At 40.6% G+C, this 22533-nt stretch overlaps 2 protein-coding genes across 2 annotated transcripts in view; one reads left to right on the top strand and one right to left on the bottom strand.

Moving 5' to 3' along the window:
- Positions 1-1353, top strand: part of Itga4 (integrin subunit alpha 4) — a 68347-nt gene extending 66994 nt beyond the window's left edge. Inside the window, exon 29 of the mRNA XM_050120612.1 lies at positions 58-1353. The gene's annotated coding sequence lies outside the window, so the exon portion shown is untranslated. The remainder of the gene's footprint in view (positions 1-57) is intronic.
- A 134-nt stretch (positions 1354-1487) lies between these two features.
- Positions 1488-22533, bottom strand: part of Cerkl (ceramide kinase like) — an 88245-nt gene continuing 67199 nt past the window's right edge. Inside the window, exons 5-13 of the mRNA XM_050120623.1 lie at positions 21626-21768; positions 12839-12913; positions 11962-12139; positions 11828-11887; positions 11080-11105; positions 10886-10994; positions 8555-8651; positions 3081-3259; positions 1488-2333 (exon numbers count right to left, since the gene is read on the bottom strand). Of these exons, the coding sequence (XP_049976580.1) occupies positions 2252-2333; positions 3081-3259; positions 8555-8651; positions 10886-10994; positions 11080-11105; positions 11828-11887; positions 11962-12139; positions 12839-12913; positions 21626-21768 (949 nt within the window). The 3' untranslated portion in view covers positions 1488-2251. The remainder of the gene's footprint in view (positions 2334-3080; positions 3260-8554; positions 8652-10885; positions 10995-11079; positions 11106-11827; positions 11888-11961; positions 12140-12838; positions 12914-21625; positions 21769-22533) is intronic.

The raw sequence follows: 22533 nt of genomic DNA, 5'->3' as shown, positions 1-22533 counted from the left end.
GTAATTTCTCTTTTTACATGTACTTGTGATCTTGTAACATACTGTGTCTCAATGCAGGGAAAATCTCCAAAAAAGAAAATACACAAAGGTTGCTTTCCAGCAGTCAAAAGTAGAGAAAAACACTAAAGCTATTGACGTACTCAAGAAAAGTGAACTTCAAAGGTAACTTGAAAGGAACTCCAGATTTAGCCAAGCAGACTTAAAAGGAACTGTCTTTCAAGGAGACATGGACTACACGGGCTCACGACGGTGAGATAAATGCCGCAGAAAGGGCACTTGTGGGTTTCAAATACACCCGGAGACATTTTCAAAATATGATGATGACCTTTGAAGCCACTTAGACTCTTTAAAGAAACTGTTTCCAGAGGTTTCTGATGGATAAATCATTTTAAAACAGTGGAATTAAAACATTGGAAGATTGTTATTGGTGTACGTCATCCCTGGGCTGTCTCCCTATGGCCCTTTTATTCTGCAGATGTGAGTTTTAAACGCCTGGGGCACAACATCCGTGCAGCGCAGGATGGCTTCTGGGCAAGTGTGGATTCTGCGTAAGTGGCCAGCTGTGGACTCTTCTTTTTATGTATATACACTTTTCTAAGAGATACAATTACCACCCACCTCTTCTTTTATCAAGAGCATCCAGGAATATTTTTTTTTCAATATTCTATTTGTAAAACTAGTTCTTAAAGACTGTCTTCTCATTACCGATCATAACATCACACTTTAGCTGTTATAATATGAACCATAACTCACTGGTGATTTCAGACTGCAAAGGGCGAGGGAGCCGACATGTCATAAAACATTCACTGTTTCAAACGAAACCAACATGAATACCTGCCACGACGCTGTTGTTTTCCTTGTTCTGTTGAAACACGCAGTAACCAGGGCTGTAAAAAGCATTGCTATAGAGACGGAGAAGCAGAGACAGAACAGCAAGTCACTGGTGAGGCTTGTCCGCAGGGACAGGATGTGATCAATGTTCCCATGAGATGTGTACATTTGATGCTATGCAAAGCTTTTATTTTAAAGTGAACCATCTTCTACCTGGGTTTTTACATAACCATTTTTGTACTGTTTATCCCATACACATGGTCTGATAAATATTTCTCATCTGGATCTATTATGCGTAAGAAAGCTACGGTCAGATTTTGAACATGGGTCGGATAAAAGTAGCAGCCTTCTCTGTTAAGAAGATAGATTGCGAGCCGGGCGGTGGTGGCGCACGCCTTTAATCCCAGCACTCGGGAGGCAGAGGCAGGCGGATCTCTGTTAGTTCTAGACCAGCCTGGTCTACAAGAGCTAGTTCCAGGACAGGCTCCAAAAGCCACAGAGAAACCCTGTCTCGGAAAAAAAAAAAAAAAAAAAGATAGATTGCTTTACAGGAAACCCCTGCCACCAGCTGGCCCTTCCTCGGGTTTCCTGATTCATGACAGTTGCCGGCTCACGGGCCCGCGGTCTGTGGCTGAAAAACAAGTGTGTGCTGGGGTTTTGGAGCTATGAAACTTGAGTATAAAACATCAACTCCGGGTACACATGCACAAAAAACAATTAAATGTTTGTATTTGTAAAGAATTTTTTATAAAAAAGGCATATTTATGATTTTCTCATACAAATACAAGTAGCTGTCTCATGAAGGTGTCAGTTTTAATCCATGAAAATCAGCATCAGTTTAGACCTCATCTTTTTAAGGGATGGTCTCTGAGGAAATGAAAATTTGGATCATTACACTGAAAACTGAGTGCTGTGACCGCCTCACCCCCGCCTATCAGGTACAAAGGAACATAGCTACCTCCTGGGCCAAGTTTCTGCCCAGTTAGAAAGATACTTCATGTATATGTTTAAATAAAACTTATTGTAAACTTAGAATTTTACCTGTGTAATAAGCTTAAAAGTCTTGTTACTTCCAAAGATGCCATTATGGACTTGGGTTGGGGGGCAATAGCCTAAGTGGAAAAACCTTTTTTTTTTTTTAATTAAGTGGCTGTTCATGGTTATATTACTAGCTCCCTGTGGAGTTGGAAATATCTTCAATAATATTGATATAGCAGCATGTTTATATTAGATCCAACAAATGCCTTCCAAATATCAGAATTAGATTATTCATCGATTTCATATTTTTAAACACATACTATTTTTAATTACATTAAAATAGATGTTTTAGACATTTTCATTCAAAAATTCATTTCCTATTAGTGTATATATTGCATACCAGATTCCTTCATAATATATTTATACTTCATATAAATTTTTTCTATATGCAATTACACGCTACTTTGGAATCATTCGTTTCTTCCAGGCCTCCTCCATAAAGCCTGATCAGTCTTGGGTGCAGTCTATAAAAAAATAACATAAAATTGATCATTTCATTTACCTGCGGCTGTTATTTTCCACACACCTCATGTATGTGGTACATAGAGCACAGGTAAACAACACAAAAGCCTAACGTTCAAAGCAAGACCACAGCCAGCAAGCTGAAGGACCAAAACTCCATCTGTGACTATTCCAGAACCTTTGTGATCACCTTTCCTACCTGGTCTTCTCCAGCATTTCTGTGAAGAGCCAGTTGTTAACACCCCATCTGGGGGTGCCCCCCAACATCAGGCTGCAAAAAGCCATAAGGCTTGCTAGGATAGAGTGTGGGTTCCTATCCATCACATCTTTCTTGTCAATATGTACAATGAGGCTAATGCTTTGCCAAACGTGACAAAAGCCCCCATTACTTTTTGAATTTAAAAAGGACTTGATTAAAAAGCAATATTCAACAGTATTATAGTATTTCAGCCCAATTTGGGGAAGGGGGCTAGAAACTATTGAACGGTATTGTTTTCAAAAGGCTTAAGACTTCCCGCTAAGATAAGGAATGTAAACTGTAAGCAAATTATTTGTATAGCTCATGCAAAATTATTTGTGATGCTGGTCCAAAATACTCCTAATTTTATTTATCGAAGGGTATGCATGTCTTTTAACAATTTGCTAACTTACTAGTTTGTAATCTATTTGAGCAGTTAAGAGGAAGAATCCCCGTCTTCTGTTACATCTGCTGCTATGCCACACAGAGACGGTGAAGCAGTCGGGCTTACCTAATGTAGACCTCGGAGGCAGCTTCCATTAAGTCACCATCTACATTCCAAGGAAACGTGTGTTCTGGAAGAGTTGCTTGGTCCCCACCCTCCTCCTGCTGATTGTGTCCACTGCTGTGACTCTTTGGGTGAATTTTCACTTCTTCAATGGTGTAAGTCTCCACAAAAGGAAAGTTGAACTACACAGAAGGAATTGAAATAGTGATGCTTTGTTGTGCCCCCTATGACAAATAAGGTTCACCATCGTATGACATTTGTATCATTTGGAAACTCTGACCAAGTTGCCGCAGGTTTTCAGGAGAAGAAAAAAACAAACTTTCCAGACTTGATCAGCACTACTGTTACAGACAGTTCATACTTGTGAAGGACTTCCAACAATGTTGATGCTGTAATTTCAACTTAATGATTGACTTTTCAGTTGATCCCATAGACTTCATTATTACCTTGTTTAGCAAATGTGAAACAAACTCAAGCATTAAGTTTCACACTTGGAATTTAATTCAGAAGAACCTAAATCTAAACTTATAAAAAGTATATAAGAGAAAGGAAAAAAGGCAATCAAATATGAATTCACAGGTGTTCATCTGCCAATTTAGCAAATGGACACAAAGCTCAGACAGTTGTGATTAACCGTTCTAGAATGCCACCGGGTAATGTTTATGTTGTGTTTTTTCTTTGTTGCCAAAGGAAGTTATCAGGGGTTGGAAAAACAATGAATCCTCAATTATATCTGTACAAAACCCTCTTCTGCACAGAATGACATGCGAAGGTATCAAGGGTAGGACTTGAATGTCTGGGTGGGAAACAGATGTGACTTAGTCCCTCGCAGTCAGCTCTTGGTAACTCATGGAAATGCATTGCCTTCAAAATGAATGATTACACAGTAGCTTCTGTAAGCATGAGGCAGGCATTATCCCCAATGTGGGATATCTAATAGAGGCATGATGCAAGTCGTCTCACCAAGATCCAAGCTATAAGTGTTGCTTGGAGTTGAGGTGACCATGGTACAGTTTTAAGCTATGATATCTCCTGAATCTTTGTGTGTAAACATGGGTTTGGGGGAAAATTCTGTAAGTTGATTAAAACAAATTAATAGTATGTTTTGCTTCGTTGAGGTTTATATGCAGAAGGGGGAAGAAGGACTATGTTTATTAAGGGATAATTCCCAAGCCATTGTTCTAAAATCTGAAATGATCATTGATTAGTAACAGTAACGGTATTCCCAATAAAAATTATTTGGTTATCTTAAGTACTTTGAAGAATGCATTTACAAAAAGATTTAGCATAAATTGTGTCCCCTAGTTAAAAATTCATATGCTGAAGTCCTAAACTTAAGGGTCTTTCAGAACATAAGTCTTTGAAGATAAGGTTTCTAAAGACACAATGACATTAAACACAGATCTATGTAGCAGAGCCTAATCCAGCATGACTTGTGTCCTTGTGAGTGGTGTAAATTTGAATTAATTGGAAAAATACTAGGGATTCTTATGTCCCAAGGGACAGCCGCATGAAAATATACAGTCAAGGGTTCTCGAGTACTATGCTCCAAAGAGACAATGCCCTCATGAAAAATTAAATCAGCTGATAGTCAGTCTTAGTCCTGGAAGTGTGAGAAATGGTTTATCATGTAATCCACGATGAGGAAATATAGGCTGTCCTTTGACATGGGATTCCCCTCAGTATGCTGTGAATGTTTTATTACCACTTGTTAATAAAGAAGCTGATTTCGGTCTATAGCAGGGCAGAACACAGCAAGAAAGGAGTCAGGGAGATGCCGTGTAGCTGCCGAAGGAGTCAGATGGCACAGCACTACTGGTAGGCCACAGCCTCGTAGTAAAATATAAAATAATAGAAATGGGTTCATTTAAGACGTAAGAGCTAGCTAGGAATACATCTGAGCTATAAAGAGTAAAAAAAAAATAGCCACATAAAGATGGAAAATACAGAGAATCTGGATTATGTATACTGTTTTTTCTTTGAATTTTTTGACTGCAGAAAGACATTTGATTCTGAGGGCAGCTAAGTTAAGCCAACATATATATCCTAAAGGTATCTTAACTTCAAAAGTTGAGTCTTAGAATATGTTACTTTAGAAAAGAGGTCCTGCTTTTGTTTCCACAGAGGATCAAAACCTGTAAATTCCTTCCATACTAATGTGTTTTGATGTGGCAACACCCCTGAGAGGTCTTCACGAATCCTAAAAATACTTCACCAAAAAACAGCAGGAATCAGTTTGGAGAAAACTACATCCAAATTCCCAAAATGATTGTTTATAAATATTTGTTTTAATTTAAGAGGGGCTATGATATAGAAATGAATACTTTACATTGGTATGTATCTTGATTTATTGATACAAATTTAAGGTCAATTTTGTCTTATATATTTATATGTATGTATATGTATATATTTCTACTCTTTGTAAAGGTATGTTTATACAGCTCATTTAAAATTTAATGTGTAATTAAAATTATAGGTTAATAGATAGTCATTTATAGTACCAAACTTGTATTCATGTTAGCTAGGTTCTCTAGATTATATTTCAGTTAGTCTTCAACACCTCAGAAACCTACAGAATATGGCATTTAAAATGTTTTAAGAACTTGGACTTTTCCTGACAGTGAGACATGTCTGCTTCTGGCAACACCAGTCTACTTCAAGAGGATGATAGTCACCTAAGAGCCTCCTTATGGAGTTTACTAGCCATTTGGGCAAGAAGCTGCTCTTGTGTGCACTGCTTGATGGTATGCTGTATGAACTGGACTTGCAGGACCCACAGAAAAGTGACTGCTAAATTTTCCAAAAGATGGGATTATCCTTTAGGGTTCCTGCTTCACAGAGGAAACTGCCAGACATTCTGCAGGACACAGAAGAAAGCAACTGATGAACTTTGCCAGTACATGGCAGAACAAATCTTCACATTTCCTGCTTCACTGAAAAGTGGGCCGGATACTATGGGCCTATAGGCTGAAGATGGATGCCCCAGTGATACAGAACTTTGGGGGACTGTCCAGGCAGCAAGATGTCTCTGTCAATTCTAGAACTTTGAAAGTTGCTTACAATGTACTTCCTGTTTACTTAGGTAATAGTGTATCTTTCTCAGGTCTTTGATTGAGTTAAAAACTAGATAGTTATAATTATAAAAGATAAATTAGATACAAATATTGTAACTAAAATTCTTGCTTGATACCTGTTTTGTTATATGTAATTTTACTACGTTAAAGTTAAAACCTTCCTTTTTATCAGACAAAAAAGGGGAGATGATGTGGGATTCCCCTCTGTATGCTGTGAATATATTTTATTACCATTGGTTAATAAAGAAGCTATTTTGGCCTATGGTAGGGCAGAATAGAGCTAGGTGAATGAACTAAACTGAATGCAGGGAGAAAGAAAGTGGAGTCAAGTAGATGCCATGTAGCTACTGAAGGAGAGAGATGCTAAAGCTTTACCAGTAGCCCACAGCCTCAAGGTAAAATCTAAAATAATAGAAATGGGTTTAAGATATAAGAGCTAGCTAGGAATATGCCTGAGCTGTTGGCCAAGCAGTATTAACATAGTTTTGTGTGATTATTTGGGTCTCAGTAGCCGGGAAATGAAATTGTAGTCTCCTTTCACAGTCCCTGCTGAGGAATTAAGCAGAGGAGAAATCAGCTATTTTAGGAAAACTCCTTAAGGAGGAATTACAAAAGACAAGACAAAGAAACTGAAGATATACAAGAGGTAATTCTAAGTGAAAAGAAGGTCTGAATTAAGAAGACAGAGAACTATAAACATGAGAACCAACAGAAGCAGGCAGGGTAATGTCCTGAGGAGATCGGGGCGGGGTTTCAGACGGCTGTTGTGTGAAGAGAGTGCAGTAGGGGAAGAGTCAAGGTCGCTGTGGGTTGGTGGAGGGGGCCTTACACACCTTACAGCACAGTGGCCCTGCAGATCTGAAGATAGGCTCAGACAGACCCTTGAGGACTGAGCACTTAGCAAGCAATTGAAATAATGGGAACTAAGAGATCACCCAGGAGATGAGGTCCTAAGAATGTAAAGTTCATTTAGAAGTTTTAAAATCATTCGCCAATGGAGGCCACGGAAACCAAGAAATGGGGGGCGAGAGAAGAGCCAGAAAGAGGGTGCAGTTGAAGGGACCCTGAAGGTTAGTTTTACCCTCCATTTTACTGAGGTGGGAGTTACTATAAAAACTGTGAGGCGATCTTCTGTCTGCTCTACAGCTGGTCACGAACGTTGATATTCCTACCATGACAATGTGGCTCAGACGGTGCAATGCTAAAACAGTCTAGAATTTGTCTCCTTCCCACACACCAGCCTGCTGCTGATTGATCCCACAGCAGTGAGTCCTACTGTAACTAACACATATGTTGTCTTACATGGAAAAGTTTTTTTTAAAAAACACATTACGTGCTATTCATATTTCTACATTTGTTTATAATTTATAGAAATCACTATGTGAATTAAATATGATTATAAATACCATATAAGTGTAATTGTTTATTGTAGTGTGAAATTGAGCTCGGGGGCTGGAGAGATGACTCAGTTGTTGAGAGTGCTTGCTGCTTTTCCAAAGGACCCAAGTTTGGTTCCTAGTACAAATGTCACACAGCTCACAACCACCTCTGACTGCAGCTCAAGAAAATGCAACTCCCTCTTGTGGCTTCCACAGGCAGATACAGACACACAGTCTCTCTCTCTCTCTGTGTGTGTGTGTGTGTGTGTGTGTGTGTGTGTGTGTGAGAGAGAGAGAGAGAGAGAGAGAGAGAGAGAGAGAGAGAGAGAGAGAGAGAGCACGATCAGCCTCTGATGGTTAGCTAGATTTACTGTCCCTCCTGCCATTGGTCCTAACTATATCCAAGCACCATTTATATCCTTAAGAAGTTGTCAAACCATTGGGTTTTACAGCCACCCCTGTGTGCTTTAAGACTCAGGTGGTCATAGTGTAAGCCCGAGAATATAGCTCATCATAGGTGCTATTTCTTTTTTAGTCTAACCACTTAAGTGGAAATCTCTCTTCATGCGTTTTGAATATCATCTATAAAATGGGTAAGGACATATCTGCAAACCTATTGTAATCTGTGAATACGAAGCCAGTTGTCAGCAAGTGCCCATAAAACCTAAACATCCCAAGTTTAGGATCTGCTGTTGTGAAACCAAGAAGACAAAACTCTCGGATTTCACTACTTTTCATTCTAAAGAACAGCTTGTGTGTGTGCAATTGTACCCCTCACTTCCTTTGCTTTTCAATGTAATACTAGAATTTTGGTTTTTCTTGGCACAAGGGAAAAGAAGTATAACCAAATGTCAGAAGAAGCAAATGCATGGCAATGCTGGCATACACATCTCAAATTTTGAATGAAAGGCTAGGAAAATAGATTAATGTAGGCAGATGAAAACAGACTTGGTGTTAATATCTGAAGCGTCTTTCTCTCCATAATTATTATCCTTGCAAAGAAGCAACAGAAAGATGGCTGTACCTGATTCTTTATGCTGGAGTACCTTTTTAGGTGCTTTACAAATTCTTGTCGAGTGGTATTCCGTACAACTATGAGAGCCATGCTTCCATTGTTTAACCTGAAATTAAACATCTGCGTTTGAGAACCAAGAAGTTCATCAATGGACTATAACTAAAACCAACCCATATCATTTTGGCTAACAAATGTGCTCACTAGACGATACTGACCAATATTTAAAACATTACCATGTTGAAATGACCTAAAAATTTTTAACCACATATTGCTGTGCTCTTGAAGTAAGAGAGCATTTTAGATGACTTTTATTAATCCCTGGGATTTCTTCTCAGCAAAACCTGACTGCAGGACTCTTTGAAAATCAAACTTTCACACACCTAGTCACATCCAGAAGTAATATTAAATCCACCATAACTATAACTATTTAAGAATTCTAAACGTGAAGCTTTGTACACTTTTTAAAAAGTGTATTGCAGCATGCTGTATATTCACAAATGATTTGAGATAACCTGCAGGTAGATGTTTTTCTAAAATCCAAACTGTGGTTAAAATGTTTATGAGCAAAAGTTCTGTGTGACATAGAAAACAAAGTAAACCACAGTGCCCTGGGTAGAGGAGATGGGGGAACAACAGCTACCACATATGTTCATTCAAGTGATGGAGCATTTTAATCTTGCATATAATCTTCCACCCAATAAGAGAGACTAGAAATCCTATGGTGTGGTCTGGTGCCAACATAGCCACCCACAAATGCCTTAGCTTTAGGAGGCATTTTGCAGAAATACTTGCAAACAATTTCATGCTTGATTTCAGTGCAAACACAAAGTTGTCCCAAGAATAACAATGACATTACAAGAAACCATTAAATACATGGAGGTCAGAGCTGTGAAGAGCCTCAGAAGTCACCTCACTGTTTACTCATCCTGTGTAAAGATGGACCATTCCCAGCGGGGGGCACACAGTGGCAATCAGAAGAATTGCTAAAAGCAAAGCTCTTGACGGCTGAGTTAAGTAGGGTCCAGCACTCCTACTATCTGCCTTCTGTCTCTTCCCTCTGAAAACAGCATCAGGTGCTCATGGCATTGTCTTTCTGGGGCATTTTTCTTAGTTGTGTGATTTTATAGAAAAACATCCTTTCTCTTTGTACTACCTGTTTGCATTTGTAAGAGTACTACTTTTAGATTCAAAATGGACATTTGCTTTAAAAAATGTGCAAAGCAAAGAATGCCTCTAATTCTGTGAGGATGTCAAATGCCCCATGGCTTATTTCACTAAAATGTAGCCAAAAGTCTCCTATCCACCCTGTTCACATTAAGTGAACGAAAATGTTCTGGCTTCTGACTGAGAGCATCAAGATAACCCAGCCCTATGCCAGTGGAGCACATGTTCATAAGAACTCGGCCGTCTCCAGCTCTCATGCTAAGGACATGCCCATATTAGAATGGGAGAGCAGAGACATTCACAGGAAACGTCAGCATTTAGTATAAGATCCCCAAGAAGCAGTGAAGAGAAAGCAAACAAAGCAGGCACAACACATGGGCATGTCAAGAGACCCAAGGGATGCTTTAGCCAGTGGGTTAGAAAGCCAGTGGAGACATGACAGTTTTTACATTTCAAAAATTGTTCACAATCTGTTCTATGCATGAATCCTTTAGGAAGATTTAATTATCATACATAGATAAACTACCTTTGCAATCCATAGTCCTCATTCTTTTAAAAAAATTAATACTTTATTCTTTGAGTTCATATGATGTTATTTTGATTATTAACCCTGGTTTCTTTCCCTAATTTCTCCCAGATCCCCTCCTTACATTCTCACACATCCATGTTGTCTTTCATCTTCCAATAACACACTGAAGTCTAGTTCCTGTTGCCCAGCTCATGAATGTGGGCCCACCCACTAGAGTATGGTCAACTACCAGTGGCAGTGACCATTAAGAAAACTGACTCTCCTTCCTCCCAGAAGCCATCAACAGTTCCTCCCCTCATCATGAGCCCCTCCCTGCACCATGCTAACAATGACTGGCTGGATCTTATACAGATTTTATGCATCAGTGCTCCTGCCCAGAAGACACTTCCTCTCCAATCACCCTCTGACCTCTGGGTCTCACAATCTTTCCACCCCTCTTCCACAATGGTCCTTGAGCGTTGGCGGGGGTCAGGAGATGATATGGATGTCTCATTTGTAGCTGAGCGCTCCATTCACTGACATTTAGTTTCTGCGCTTTTATCATAGACTACATGCTTAACACATTTCTAGCTAGCTAATAGTTAAAGCATTACTAAGGAGGCAATTAGTTATAATATCTAAGCATCAATAGTCCTCAAAATACTTGCCTGGTGTTGGGGGCAAAGCCCCTGGGTGCAACTGAACACAGACAGGGGATTGCCATGATGCTGATGTTCAAGAACTGCCCGTGGATGGTTTGCCATTGACCAGCACTTTCTAAAGAAATCGCAAGTGGCTGGTTACTTTCTCTCCCCAGTCACTAGGGCTGGGGAGGGCTTCCAGCACATTCTTTCTGACTCACCAGACCCTGGAGATTGCTGAGCATCTCTATAAGTAACAGGAACAAAAACATGTCACACGTGTGCAAAGCCAGCATCTGCTAAACACAAGGAGACTAGAGAACCCACATAATTTTGCACAAACCATTCCTTAGTAACTATCACTAAATGTACAAATGTGTTACAAGGAGCAATTTCCATTTTTTAATTCCTGGAACTCTTCCTCAATGCTGCTTTAACATTTAAATTCCATGCTACTCCAAAAATTCTCATAGGGACCAAAACTGTGTTTGCGGCTCATGTTTGTACTCAAAGTCTGAGTCATGGTGGGCACTCAAATAAGTGTCAGACGGGCAGATCAGTGGGTGACTGATCTCACTGTCGTTCTGGAGGAATGGTTGCTTCTGGAGACAGGAGGTAAACTCCATGTTTGCTAGAAGATAGAGGAGTGTATGATTCTATACTCTTTATTAGTATTTGAGAAAATAGCCCAAAAGCACAAGTCTAATAGACCACCTATGTCACTGTAGTTCATTATCTGAAGAGAAATAAAGTGGGGTTCAGGGGTTCAGAACACTGTTCTTGAAGAAGGCACATATTCTGTCCCCCAGCACCACATGGCCACTCACAATTATCTGTATCTCTGGTCTCCATGGGCACCAGACATGTACATGGTGCATACAGGCATACAGGTGCATACAGCCAAATCATGTGTATGTATTTTACTAAAAATAGAGATGAGTAAAGATATTACACAGAGCTTTTATTTACCTTTCTTGTTCATCCTGAGAGCACCCAGCTGGTAAAAATGATATTTTGCAATCCTCTGGCCTAAATAATAAAATTCATTATTAATAGTTATTGTCACTGGGATATAGAATTTTTGCCACAAGGAAAGCACTTACTGAAGTTTGGCCAAGGCTTTGAGTACAGCAAAGTCTCTCCGCTGACTAGGGGACATCCATCGGTATTTCTCTGCCAGAGCCAAAGTCCGTCCACCAAAGCCGAACATGGCTGAGAACCCAAAGCGAAGAAGCTTGCCAGCAGAGCTGAAGCTGCAGATGTCTACTGACTGTATGTGACCTTGAGAGGTATATTCGGTCCACCAGGGAGTGGTTGAGACAGCAGACATCAGAGAGAATGTTTATTTACTTAAGGAATTATGCCAGGTACCGTACATCATAGTTACTTATTTTTGCTCTCCTTCACCTGTCTCTACTATAACAACTGTGAATGCCACTTTCAACTTTTCCAGGTGCTGAGCAAAGAAACTCAAAGTAGTAAATCTTATCTATTTCCCATAAAAGGAGAGGGCGTGTGATGGTGGAGCAGATGCACCAGGAAAACAGAGTCAATATTAGCTTTGCATTGCGTTTATCTGGATAACTTACGACCTGCAGGTATGCCCTGGTAGTTTTCCTCCTCTGATAATATGCTCTTAGTCCTGAAGTCTTGGAACAGTCAAACAATAGTGCAGGTTATATATGCAAACGGTACGCGTGGACTTTATCCATTGTGTTTTAAAACTGATTTTTTGAACATCATTACAATATATTTTCCATCAAGATAATAGTAATAAACTTCATGTACTGTTCTTTCCAAAGCAAGTAGTTGAACTGAAAAGCAATTTAACTAGGCGATGCCCTGTCTTTGAGCTTTAGACAAACATTTCTATGCTTAGAGACAGAGAACATTCCATCCCTGGATAAGACTGACAGAAACACAGCTCCTTATATGAACAAAAGCATCCTTATTCCATCAGGCCCTCTCTAGAATTCTCACCCATTATAATGTGCATGGTTGAAGTCACCACGTGAGGAATTCCACAAAGAGAATGTGCCAATACATTCGTAGATCCTGCCAAGACAGTTTTAAAACATGTATCATCAGTAGAGTTCTGTGCTTTAAATTAACATGTGCTCTTATTACACATAGCCACAACCATGTAATAGTCAGATGAAAATTAATGGAACTTTATGACAGAAAGTTGATTAAAATAATTATAAATACAGCTTTCCGTTCACAGCACAGATGCATGTCAAATGTTTGCAGAACTCTCAAATTTCTAAATGATTTAAAAGTTAGGAAAAACTCCTCCCCTCACCCCTCTGACACCTACAACTGGTGGTGACCTGACCCAGTCCCTCACCAGCTGCAATGCTCGGGAGAATGGGGCCCCTGCCTCTCATGGGCAGCACTGTAGAATGGACGGGTCTGAAAGGGGCATAGCTGGTATTGTGTGGTGATGTGGAGGAGGAAAAGATGCCCTCCCCTCTTGCCCCTTCTGCCTTTAGCTGGCAAAGAAGATGATGCCTTTAACAGATGCTGCACTTGCGTCTCGTTCGGGCAGCACAGTGGAGATGTTAGGGCACAGAATAGCCAGTCCCGAGAACGCGAGCATGGGAGACCTAACCCCATCCCTCAGCTGCCATGTGGTGGCCCGGTTGGGGGAGAGATACCTAATGCCTGCGGCAGGAGGGAGAGCTGGCCCTGAGGTTCTAAGAGCCTGCCCCCACCAGCTGAAACGCTCACCTCACGAGAGCAGCACAACAGAGCTGACCCTGTTGGTGGGGGGTGTAGGTGATCCAGCTCCAATGCTGTGAGCAAGGGAGAGCTGTCCACATTACTCCTCTGTCATGTGGCACCATGTGCTGTAGGAAATCCTACAGCCAGTAGTTACCCGCCCATTGGTGCATGGCCTCTTATACTATTTGTAGAGCATGTGTTGGGCTTCTTTTCCAGCTAGGATTCAGTTTCTGATCTCCGTTCCAGCAGAGGATTCTCATTTGTGAGTCTACCCCTAAATAAATAACCGTCTATTTCTCAATTCTGAGCTAGTGTGGGATTTCTTTTAAGCCTCCTTCTTCAACCACGGGTAGAGGAGAGACATCTTTCCCCCTCCCTCCAGTCTATCAAAGCCCGAGGCAGGTAAAAGGCTGGCTCTGAGGTCTTAAGAGCAGGAGAGCTGTTTCTGCCCCCATCAGCTGCAGCTCCTAAGAGACAGCCCCAGACCTCTCCTGGGTAACAGTAGAGAGGTCCCTGAAGGTGTAGGTGTGGGAGATCCTGTCCTGAGGACTTGAAAGTGAGAGAAATGGCCCCAGGCCTTGTTCGTTGCTCAAGGGTTTATCTAGCCGGGGCAATCTCGGAAACCTCAACCTGATTGAGAGGATGGGAGAGCTGGCAGGCTGACCAATCCTGCAACTACCTAGGTCCAGAACCAGGGTTATGTTCTGGCCCAGCCCAACACACACCCCCCATCAGTGAGCTCCTGGAGCACAGGATGGGGGTAGGGGTGGGGACTGCTGTAGACCAGGGCTGCACAGTCTCCATTACATAGGGCATCAACGGGATATTCAGGAAGATTTCCAGCAGGAGCCCAGTGTTGATGGTATGGCAGAGACCAGGGGCCTCAAAATAGACCAGTGATTCCTTGGGTTAAATGCCTGCATGTGAAAATCTATGGATAAAGGGGTTTAAAATTAAAGTTAGAAAATACCACAAAATGTTAGAAAATTGAACTGGGTATATCAGCCCAGTAGTAAAGTGCTTGCTACCATATATAAGGTCTGTATTCCCTCCATGGTACCACAAATTAGAGAATAGTTCACTGACTTATAACTATTTTGATGATGACATTTACATTCTCTCAAAATTACAACTATATAGAAGCTTACTCCATTCAACTTTACCGAATAAGCCTTTTGCTTCTTATATAAAAATGGGCAGTAACAGCAGAAGGATGTCTGTATGAGCAAAGACGAGCACATAGATACTTAAATAAGAAAAAAATCAGTCATTAAAAAATACATTATCATTGTAAACTCTGACAGGCATGTTCAAAATACTTTCTGTGAAAATTAGAGAGAAATTATCACTTCAAATAGGTTTCCTTTCATATCTGGGGCAAAAACTGTTCCACGTGAAGAAAATATTTAACTTGATTATTATCCTCTAAAAATGTGTACCCAAAATATGATTTCTGATTTTCATAATTATTTGGATAATTCAAAATACTCTAGGATTCTTCCATCTACCCACAGAAGGGGAAAGCTCCCCAGTGAAGGCCCTGTGATGTTTCTGTAGGACCCAAATCATACACGCTTGCTTCCAAAGGGGGAAGGAACAAATCCTCATCTCCAGGCTGGTAAAGGCATTGGAAAGTATGGGAAGAGGTTGAATTGGGCAACAGGTAGAAGTGAATTTTCGCCAAGAACTGTGCAGCCTGGGCCTGTTGTACACTCATCACCGAGCCAGGGCATTTCTGTGACCATGAGCAAGGGCTCCAGCTGTGTCACCTGCGACTATGTCCTTTGGTGTTCATTTGCAGAAGCCGCAGAATCTCTACGACAACTACCGTCAACAAAGATGTCGTCAAAATAAGCCTTATGCCACTCAGCATTGAACAACAGTAAGCACATTTTAATTACTAATGAACAATAAGCATGACTAAACCAGAACTCTAGCCACAACAATGCAAGCACCACCAAAGTTCAACTTACTAACTGCTAACATCATTCTGACTGAGTGACCAAAACCAAGATACATTCTGATTCTAATTACTTAAAATGTGTCAACTGACTGTTTACTGACTGGTGCTCACTGGGAACAGAACCAAGATATCAATCTCACCAGTTCTATTCAAAATCATCCTAAGAGCTTTGTTCTGAACAGTTAGTCAAGGGGACTATATAAAGAAATTGGAAAGGAAGGAGTTAAATTGTCACTGGTGTAAATAACATGATCACTTAGAAAACCCCAAAGACTTTGACTTCAGTAAGGTTGCAGGAAACAAAATTTATATATATATATATATACATACATACATATGTATATATATGTGTGTGTACATATATATAGTGTTTTTATTTACTTATAGCAAAATGTCATAAATAAATCAAGACAATAAAGCCATCTGCAAATACTACCAAAGATACTTAGGAGCAAATTTCTCTAAAGAAATAAAGGACTTGAAAACTTAAAGCTATAAACATCAATGAAAGAGGCTGAAGCTGGTATAAATAAATGCATACATCTCTTGTGTTCACAAACTAGGAGAGATAATCCTGCTAAAATATCCATACTATCCTAAACAGTCCCTCTCAAAGGATCCAAAGCAATCTCCATGGAAATTACACAGTTCATCATAGAAACAATTTTTTTTTAAAAAAAGACCAGACTCCAAGTATCTACCACAATCTTGAGAGAAGGGCAAAGCTTGTGGAGGCAACATACACCTTCAAAATCGGCTGTAAAACTATAGTCATTGAAACAGCATACTGTTGACATTAAAACAGGTATACTTATCAGCAGAATATAATACAAATACCCTAAATGGAGAACTCCCATACTTACGGTGAACTGATATTCTACAGATAAACACACACAAAACAACAAAAGGAAGTTACAGTCACTAAGACTGGACACTTTTGGTGTCCACGTGTAGGAGAATGAAATCAGACTCTCACATAGCTTGTACACAAAAGCAACTGACAGTGGATTCAATACTGGCAGACCTTCAGTGAGAGACAGCAGAGTGGGTGACTCTGTGCTGCTGTTCGGATCCCCAAAGTACAGGTGATAAGAGCAAAACTGTATGCATACATTATACCCCACTGAAAAGCTACTGCACACATCAAGAGACTCTCAGTGGAGTTGAAGATAGCCTGGTGATGTGTGACAATGTGGGCAGATGGACAAACTTGCAGGATATTATGTCAGGTAAAATACAACAGGTATGAAGAAACAGACACTGTAAAAATCTTAGCAGGGAGTAGGTAACAGTGGCGGAGAGATGGAAAGTGTAGAGCCACACTGGCCAAGGAAGCAAGGTGCAGGTTAGAGAGAATATCAAGAGTTCCATTGTAAAATATGCTGATGACAATTAACGTGTAACATACGTGAAAACTACTAAGAGAAGAATTCATTTTCTCACACATAAGAAAATGATAAATACGTAAGGGAGTGAATATGGTAATTAGTCCAAATTAGTCATTCCACGATGCCTAGATATTCCAAAACGTGCTGTACATAGCCATGGACAGCTTTTAGTCAATTTAAAAATAAGTGGGGAAAAGCCACTTAAATCAACCATGCCAGAAATAAACTAACTTAAAAAAATGTGTTTCTCAGGCCCCACTTTAGATATAATGAGTCAGTCTGCAGTTTCTAAGATGCCCAGGTGAATTTTCTAGAGGCGCAGTCTATGAAGAAGCAGTAGCAACATCACCTGGTTCCTAGGTTCCACCCCCTACCTGTGGTATGAACTGAGTGTGTATGCCTGAGCACACAGAGCAGGGCAGGTAAGTGTTTTAACAAATGCTCACCATGATTTTTGCACTCTTGGTCTGCAAACAATCTAGAAACGCTTACTCGTGAGACCTTTGGTAAGAACACCCCATGAACTTTTGGAGCTTACTGCCTGGGTGTTATTCACATGATTCATGATGAATCAATTATTCAGAAGGGGAAAAATTGTTTTTTTTTTTTTTTTTCTTGCTGCATCAGATGTACAGTAAAGGCTTTGGAGAGAAGACACACTTAGACAGGGGTCTTTAGTATTATTGTTTGCAGTACTGCATGACATCATTTCCTCCATTGCTGAGGTTGAAGAGGGCTGTAAGAGCTATCCTCCAGAAAGGCCTTAAGATACTTAATGGGATTCTGCGACACACAATAGCTAAGGACATGAATCATGACTCAAGAAAGGGAAGACAGCTCCCTATGAGCTTGAAGTGTGACGAGTGCTCAAGCAATATCCTTTTGAAATGCCGAAATCAGCTTGCTCCCTGACCTGTCAAGTGGTCCAACCATCCTCCAACGCGGTTGAGTTGTCATAGGAAGCAAGACCACATCATTTGTCATCTACTCATCAAGGCGTTACCTTAATCTTTGAATGTGACTTTCTTTAGCACGCTGAAGAAAACACAAAAGTTCATGAGAAGGTGCGCCTGACATTAAAAAATTACAGATAGTATTATTCCCCTTCAGGAATGTGGAGACTATTTGAAGAGATGTCGGCAATAAAGAACACTACACTGTTCACATGAATAGAGGAGGATAAACATTTTAATTAGCAGGAAACATTATTTTTCTGAACACTACCAGCAACTTTGCCCAGCAGCCCCTCCCCCACACCTGCTGAAATGTGCTAAAAACAAAGACCTGGGGTGAGCTGGGGGGGAGGGGGGTAGCAGTTCTTGAAAGAGAAAGTGAAACCCTTACTGATAAATTACTAGGCATCATGCACAGAAAAAAACGAACAAATGAATAAATAAGTAAATAAATAGATAAATAAATGAAAAAATTGTCCTTGGAAGTGCAAGCACTTCTGCAGAACAATTAACTTAATTAACCAGACAGCATGAATATTCATAAGGTGGTTAATGGCTCCTACATCCAGGCAGATAAATGTGCTGTAATGACTTCCTAGTCAAGCATATCTAAAATTCTCATGGAAGCAGCACCTACACATCGGTTCTTTGCCTTAAATCTAGAAATTAACAGTCCCTCGGCAATATTTTATTCTCCCCAAATTAATTGGAAAGCATGAAATTTATTTATGCAAACTCTACAGGAATCTATGATTCAGAGCCATCAGTGTGTGGATTAAGTCTTGTCTTACAACAACTGGAATGCTTCTTTATTTTTATGTCCTCTCAGGCTTCTCTCGCTATCCCCCATTCCCATCTAATCAGACTCTGTCTGTATAGTTTCTCAGCACCAGTTCCCATAGCAACAAACACAATTCCTAATAGCCAGCAGTTCAAATACAGGCTTTCCCACATCGGATACATTTGAGTCTGAGGATAATTCAGCAGCTTAGTCTGTTGGCTCAGTGGAGTAATTTACTAAACACTCTCCCTCTGGGTGTCTCTCTCCAGGAGGCTAATGGCTTCAAAGGCAGGCTGTCTCCTCATGGGCAGCTTGGAAACTTCCTGCCTAGCTCTTGTTCCCATTCTTCATCAAAAGCCCTGACTAGGCATAGCATCCTCGTATTAAACAACTCTTCCTATTAGACAGAATTAGCAAGCCACAACTCCTAGTCAACAGCCAGAGTTTGGCAGCCTGCTGTATCTTTCAAACAAAAAGATCACAACGCCATTCCTGGAAAAAGCCACTGAAAGACGGGCTATTTTCAAATTGTAAATAGGCTTTGAAATTAAGCGGGGAGAAATCCCCAATGCCTCAACATTATGCGTTTGTAAAAATTGGTTACATATGACAGACATAAAGATAATGACCAATTTTTATAAGCAGCTCCCCTCCATGTCAAGCGCACGCTTCTGAGAAGCTGCCCCATGCATTCCTGAGCCACGGTGGTTAGTGGATGGCCTCAGAGTCAAGTGCTAATGAGAACAGCAGCAGCCTGGGCACACAGACTGCCAGAAGAGCCCACCAGCTATGAGCACAACTGCTAAAACGACACTGAAGGGTCAAAACCAAACGGCGTGAAACAATGGCCCGAACTGCATCTCCCTCCCTGGCAGTCAAGGCTGCTTTATTATCTTCTTGGAGACCATTATTCCTTTCGGACCTGCTTTAAACTGTCAGGATGTATTCGAATCTCTCTTCCCCCTTTCAATTAGTGGCTTTGTGAAAAACTTTTTACTCTACAAAGGCATTTGGATCTGTTCTGATTTGCTTTTTTTAAAAATGGTATTTCTCTAGGTATCTACTGAATAACATATATACTTGCAAAATCACAAATATGCTTTACAATAATAAAACCCTAAAGCTAATTCCACGTAATTCACGTAAGGAGAGCTACTGCAATTCTAAATGTTTGGCATGGCTATGGTTATCACACAGAACGTTGAATTTTCTTTTAAACACACAATTTTTTGTTTTCATAAGAGAAAATGTATTTTACTGGTTTTGCCTATGATTTTTTTATTGGTTAGTTTTTTGTCAGCTTGACAGAAGCCAGAGTCATTTGGGCAGAGCGAATGTCAACTGAAAGTCTCCAGCCACAATGGGCTGTGGGCATTTTCTTGATTGAGGATGGATGTGAGAGAGGCCAGCTCACCGTATGTAATGTCACCATTGGACAGGTGGGCTGGAGGCTATAACAAAGCAGGCCAGTCCGCAGCATTCCTTCATGGCCTCTGCTTCACTGGCTGCCTCTAGGCTCTTGCCTCAAGTTCCTGCCATGACTTCCTTTCATACTAGACTACAAGCTATACGCTGGCTGAAATAGAACATTTTCTCCTCAGGGTGCTTTTGGTCATGGTGTTTTATCACAGCAATCAAAACTGTAATCTTTTAAAATGAAAAAACTAGCAAATTCCCTCTATTATTGCTCAATGGAAAGAGTGAATTATGTACATAATAGCATATTCTTTTCTTAACCATACATTGTTTGGCTCTGTTTCCCTTGCTTCAACCTCTGCTTTCTCCACAAGATATTCTGTACCCTGCATCCAAATTAATGCTCTTGAACTATGCTCCATTGCATGGTTTCCCCGATATGAAGCATACCAGGTCAAACTCAGACCCCTTTCTGTGGCATGTCTGCAGAGTGTCCACCAACTGGCCCGCCAGTGCACTATCATCTCCCATCATCAAAGTCTTCCTTCTTTGCCTCAAGTGTTCCCAGTGTTTGCCTTTGCTTTTACTATGGTGGAGGCTATAGTGTAAGTGTTCTGTGTATTCGCTCAACTTAATAAACATTATTGCTTACTCCCTGTGCTAAGGTACCAGGGATATGCTTGGGATAAGAGATGAGGACCAGAAGGAGTTTGCCCTCCAGAACCTCGGTTCTCTTTTCAGGCACAAGCAAGTTCCCTATTAAAGTTAGAGTCGTCCAAGGTTCCACATTTTACCTCACAGGACCCTGTAATCACCGTATGCTGAGTAGCCTGATTTTGAAACTTCTCATCTGGTTCTGGGGGTCATTAGTCCTTTTCATAATGAAATAAAAATTCCACCGATAATTACTTAGGTGTCCATAAATCCTTTGAACACCCCAGACTTCATAGTACAATGATCTTGTAATCATGTGGGTGTTATACAGGATTCCCCTAATAGAGATTAGAAAAAAATGAGGCTCCAAAAGATTAAATGTCTTGCCCCAAGTTTTACATTTGCTGTGGAAATGCTGGACGATTCGTGAGGCTGTCTAAGAATTTGTACATTTGAGTATCATTAGGAGGTAGGAAGAGGAATTACAGAAGAGAATATTGTTTGGGTTTGTTTTTGTCAACAGGACACCAGCTAGCACTGTCTCGGAAGAAGGATTCTCCACATCAGATTGGCCTGTAGGCAGGTCTGTGGGATATGAGGTATTTTCGTTATTGATATGGAGAGTCCAACCCACTGGGGTTGGAGCCAGCCCTAAAAATTTGGTACCCAGTTGTAAAGGTAGCTGAAAAAGTCATGGAGAAAAAGCTAGTCAGCAGCATCCTCCTATGTCTCTGCTTCCGTCCTTGCCTTGGCTTCTCTAAGTGATGGGCTATAAAGTAGCTGTAAGATGAAATGAGCCCTTTTCTCCCCAGCTGGGTTTTGGTCATAGCAATAGAAAGCAAACTGGGGGGGGGCAATTTAGTGAATCTGTGGGGAGCTACTCCTTGCCTGCTGGTATTAGGCCAAGTGGAAGCTGAGCTCTCGTGGGAGTCAGGAGGTGGTCCATCTCTACACCAGCATCCTTCTGAGCTCTGAGGAGCAAGGCATGGGCGGCTTCACTAGCAGATCCATCTCCACCAACACAGACAATGCTGGGAACACAAAAGCAAGCAGAAGAAAGCTGATTAGTTGATATTGAGGAAATCTAGAATTTAAAACATTTTCTAACCTTACTTACACAGTATATGGGACTGTGTAGTGGATAGGATCACTCAAAATAACCTCAAGCCTTTAGTAAGGGATAATGAATGACTCAGAAGACACAGCACTACACAGATACAAATACTTTACAAAACCAGACCCTCCACAGTGCTCCATAGATAAAATAGTTACAAGGCTTTAAACAGAGAACATTCCAACTCACATCTAACCAGCATGTGTTTGTTCACATCCAAAGCATGTCAAACCAAGTTTTTGAACTCTCAATCTGTCGGGTTTCAAATTTTTTTCCATGAGATTTCTCAGTGTCTTATGAACTTTGTTAATGCTTATCCATGACTATGTACATGTTGTGTGTGATCTACAAGGACCATATAAACCCTTCCTTTCAAAAGATGTAATTTCACTTGGAAGAGTTTGATTCTTAGATGCTTAGGATGGCAACCCATGACCACACATGACAGCATCATAGGTGTGCTAGAGTCAGAGGAGATCGTTCCATGAGTATTCCCTAGAAAATAAATGAGCATATAACCTGGGACATGTTGTCACGATACAGATGTTAGGAGACTGCTTTGCAACGAATCCAAATGATAACTATAACAACAGAGCAAGAGTGAATAAGTGCCATTGTGAATATCAGCTTGTGGCTATGACTGTCTACATATCCGACACTGTTCTCAACTGTTGACTCTCTG

The sequence above is a fragment of the Alexandromys fortis genome, unplaced genomic scaffold, assembly GCF_014885135.2.
Source record: "Alexandromys fortis isolate MF-2015 unplaced genomic scaffold, M_Fortis_MF-2015_v1.1 scaffold_8_1_9099942, whole genome shotgun sequence".
Lineage (NCBI taxonomy): Eukaryota > Metazoa > Chordata > Mammalia > Rodentia > Cricetidae > Alexandromys > Alexandromys fortis.
The sequence above is the reverse complement of the archived record's forward strand: the minus strand, read 5'-3'. Positions and strand labels throughout refer to the sequence as shown.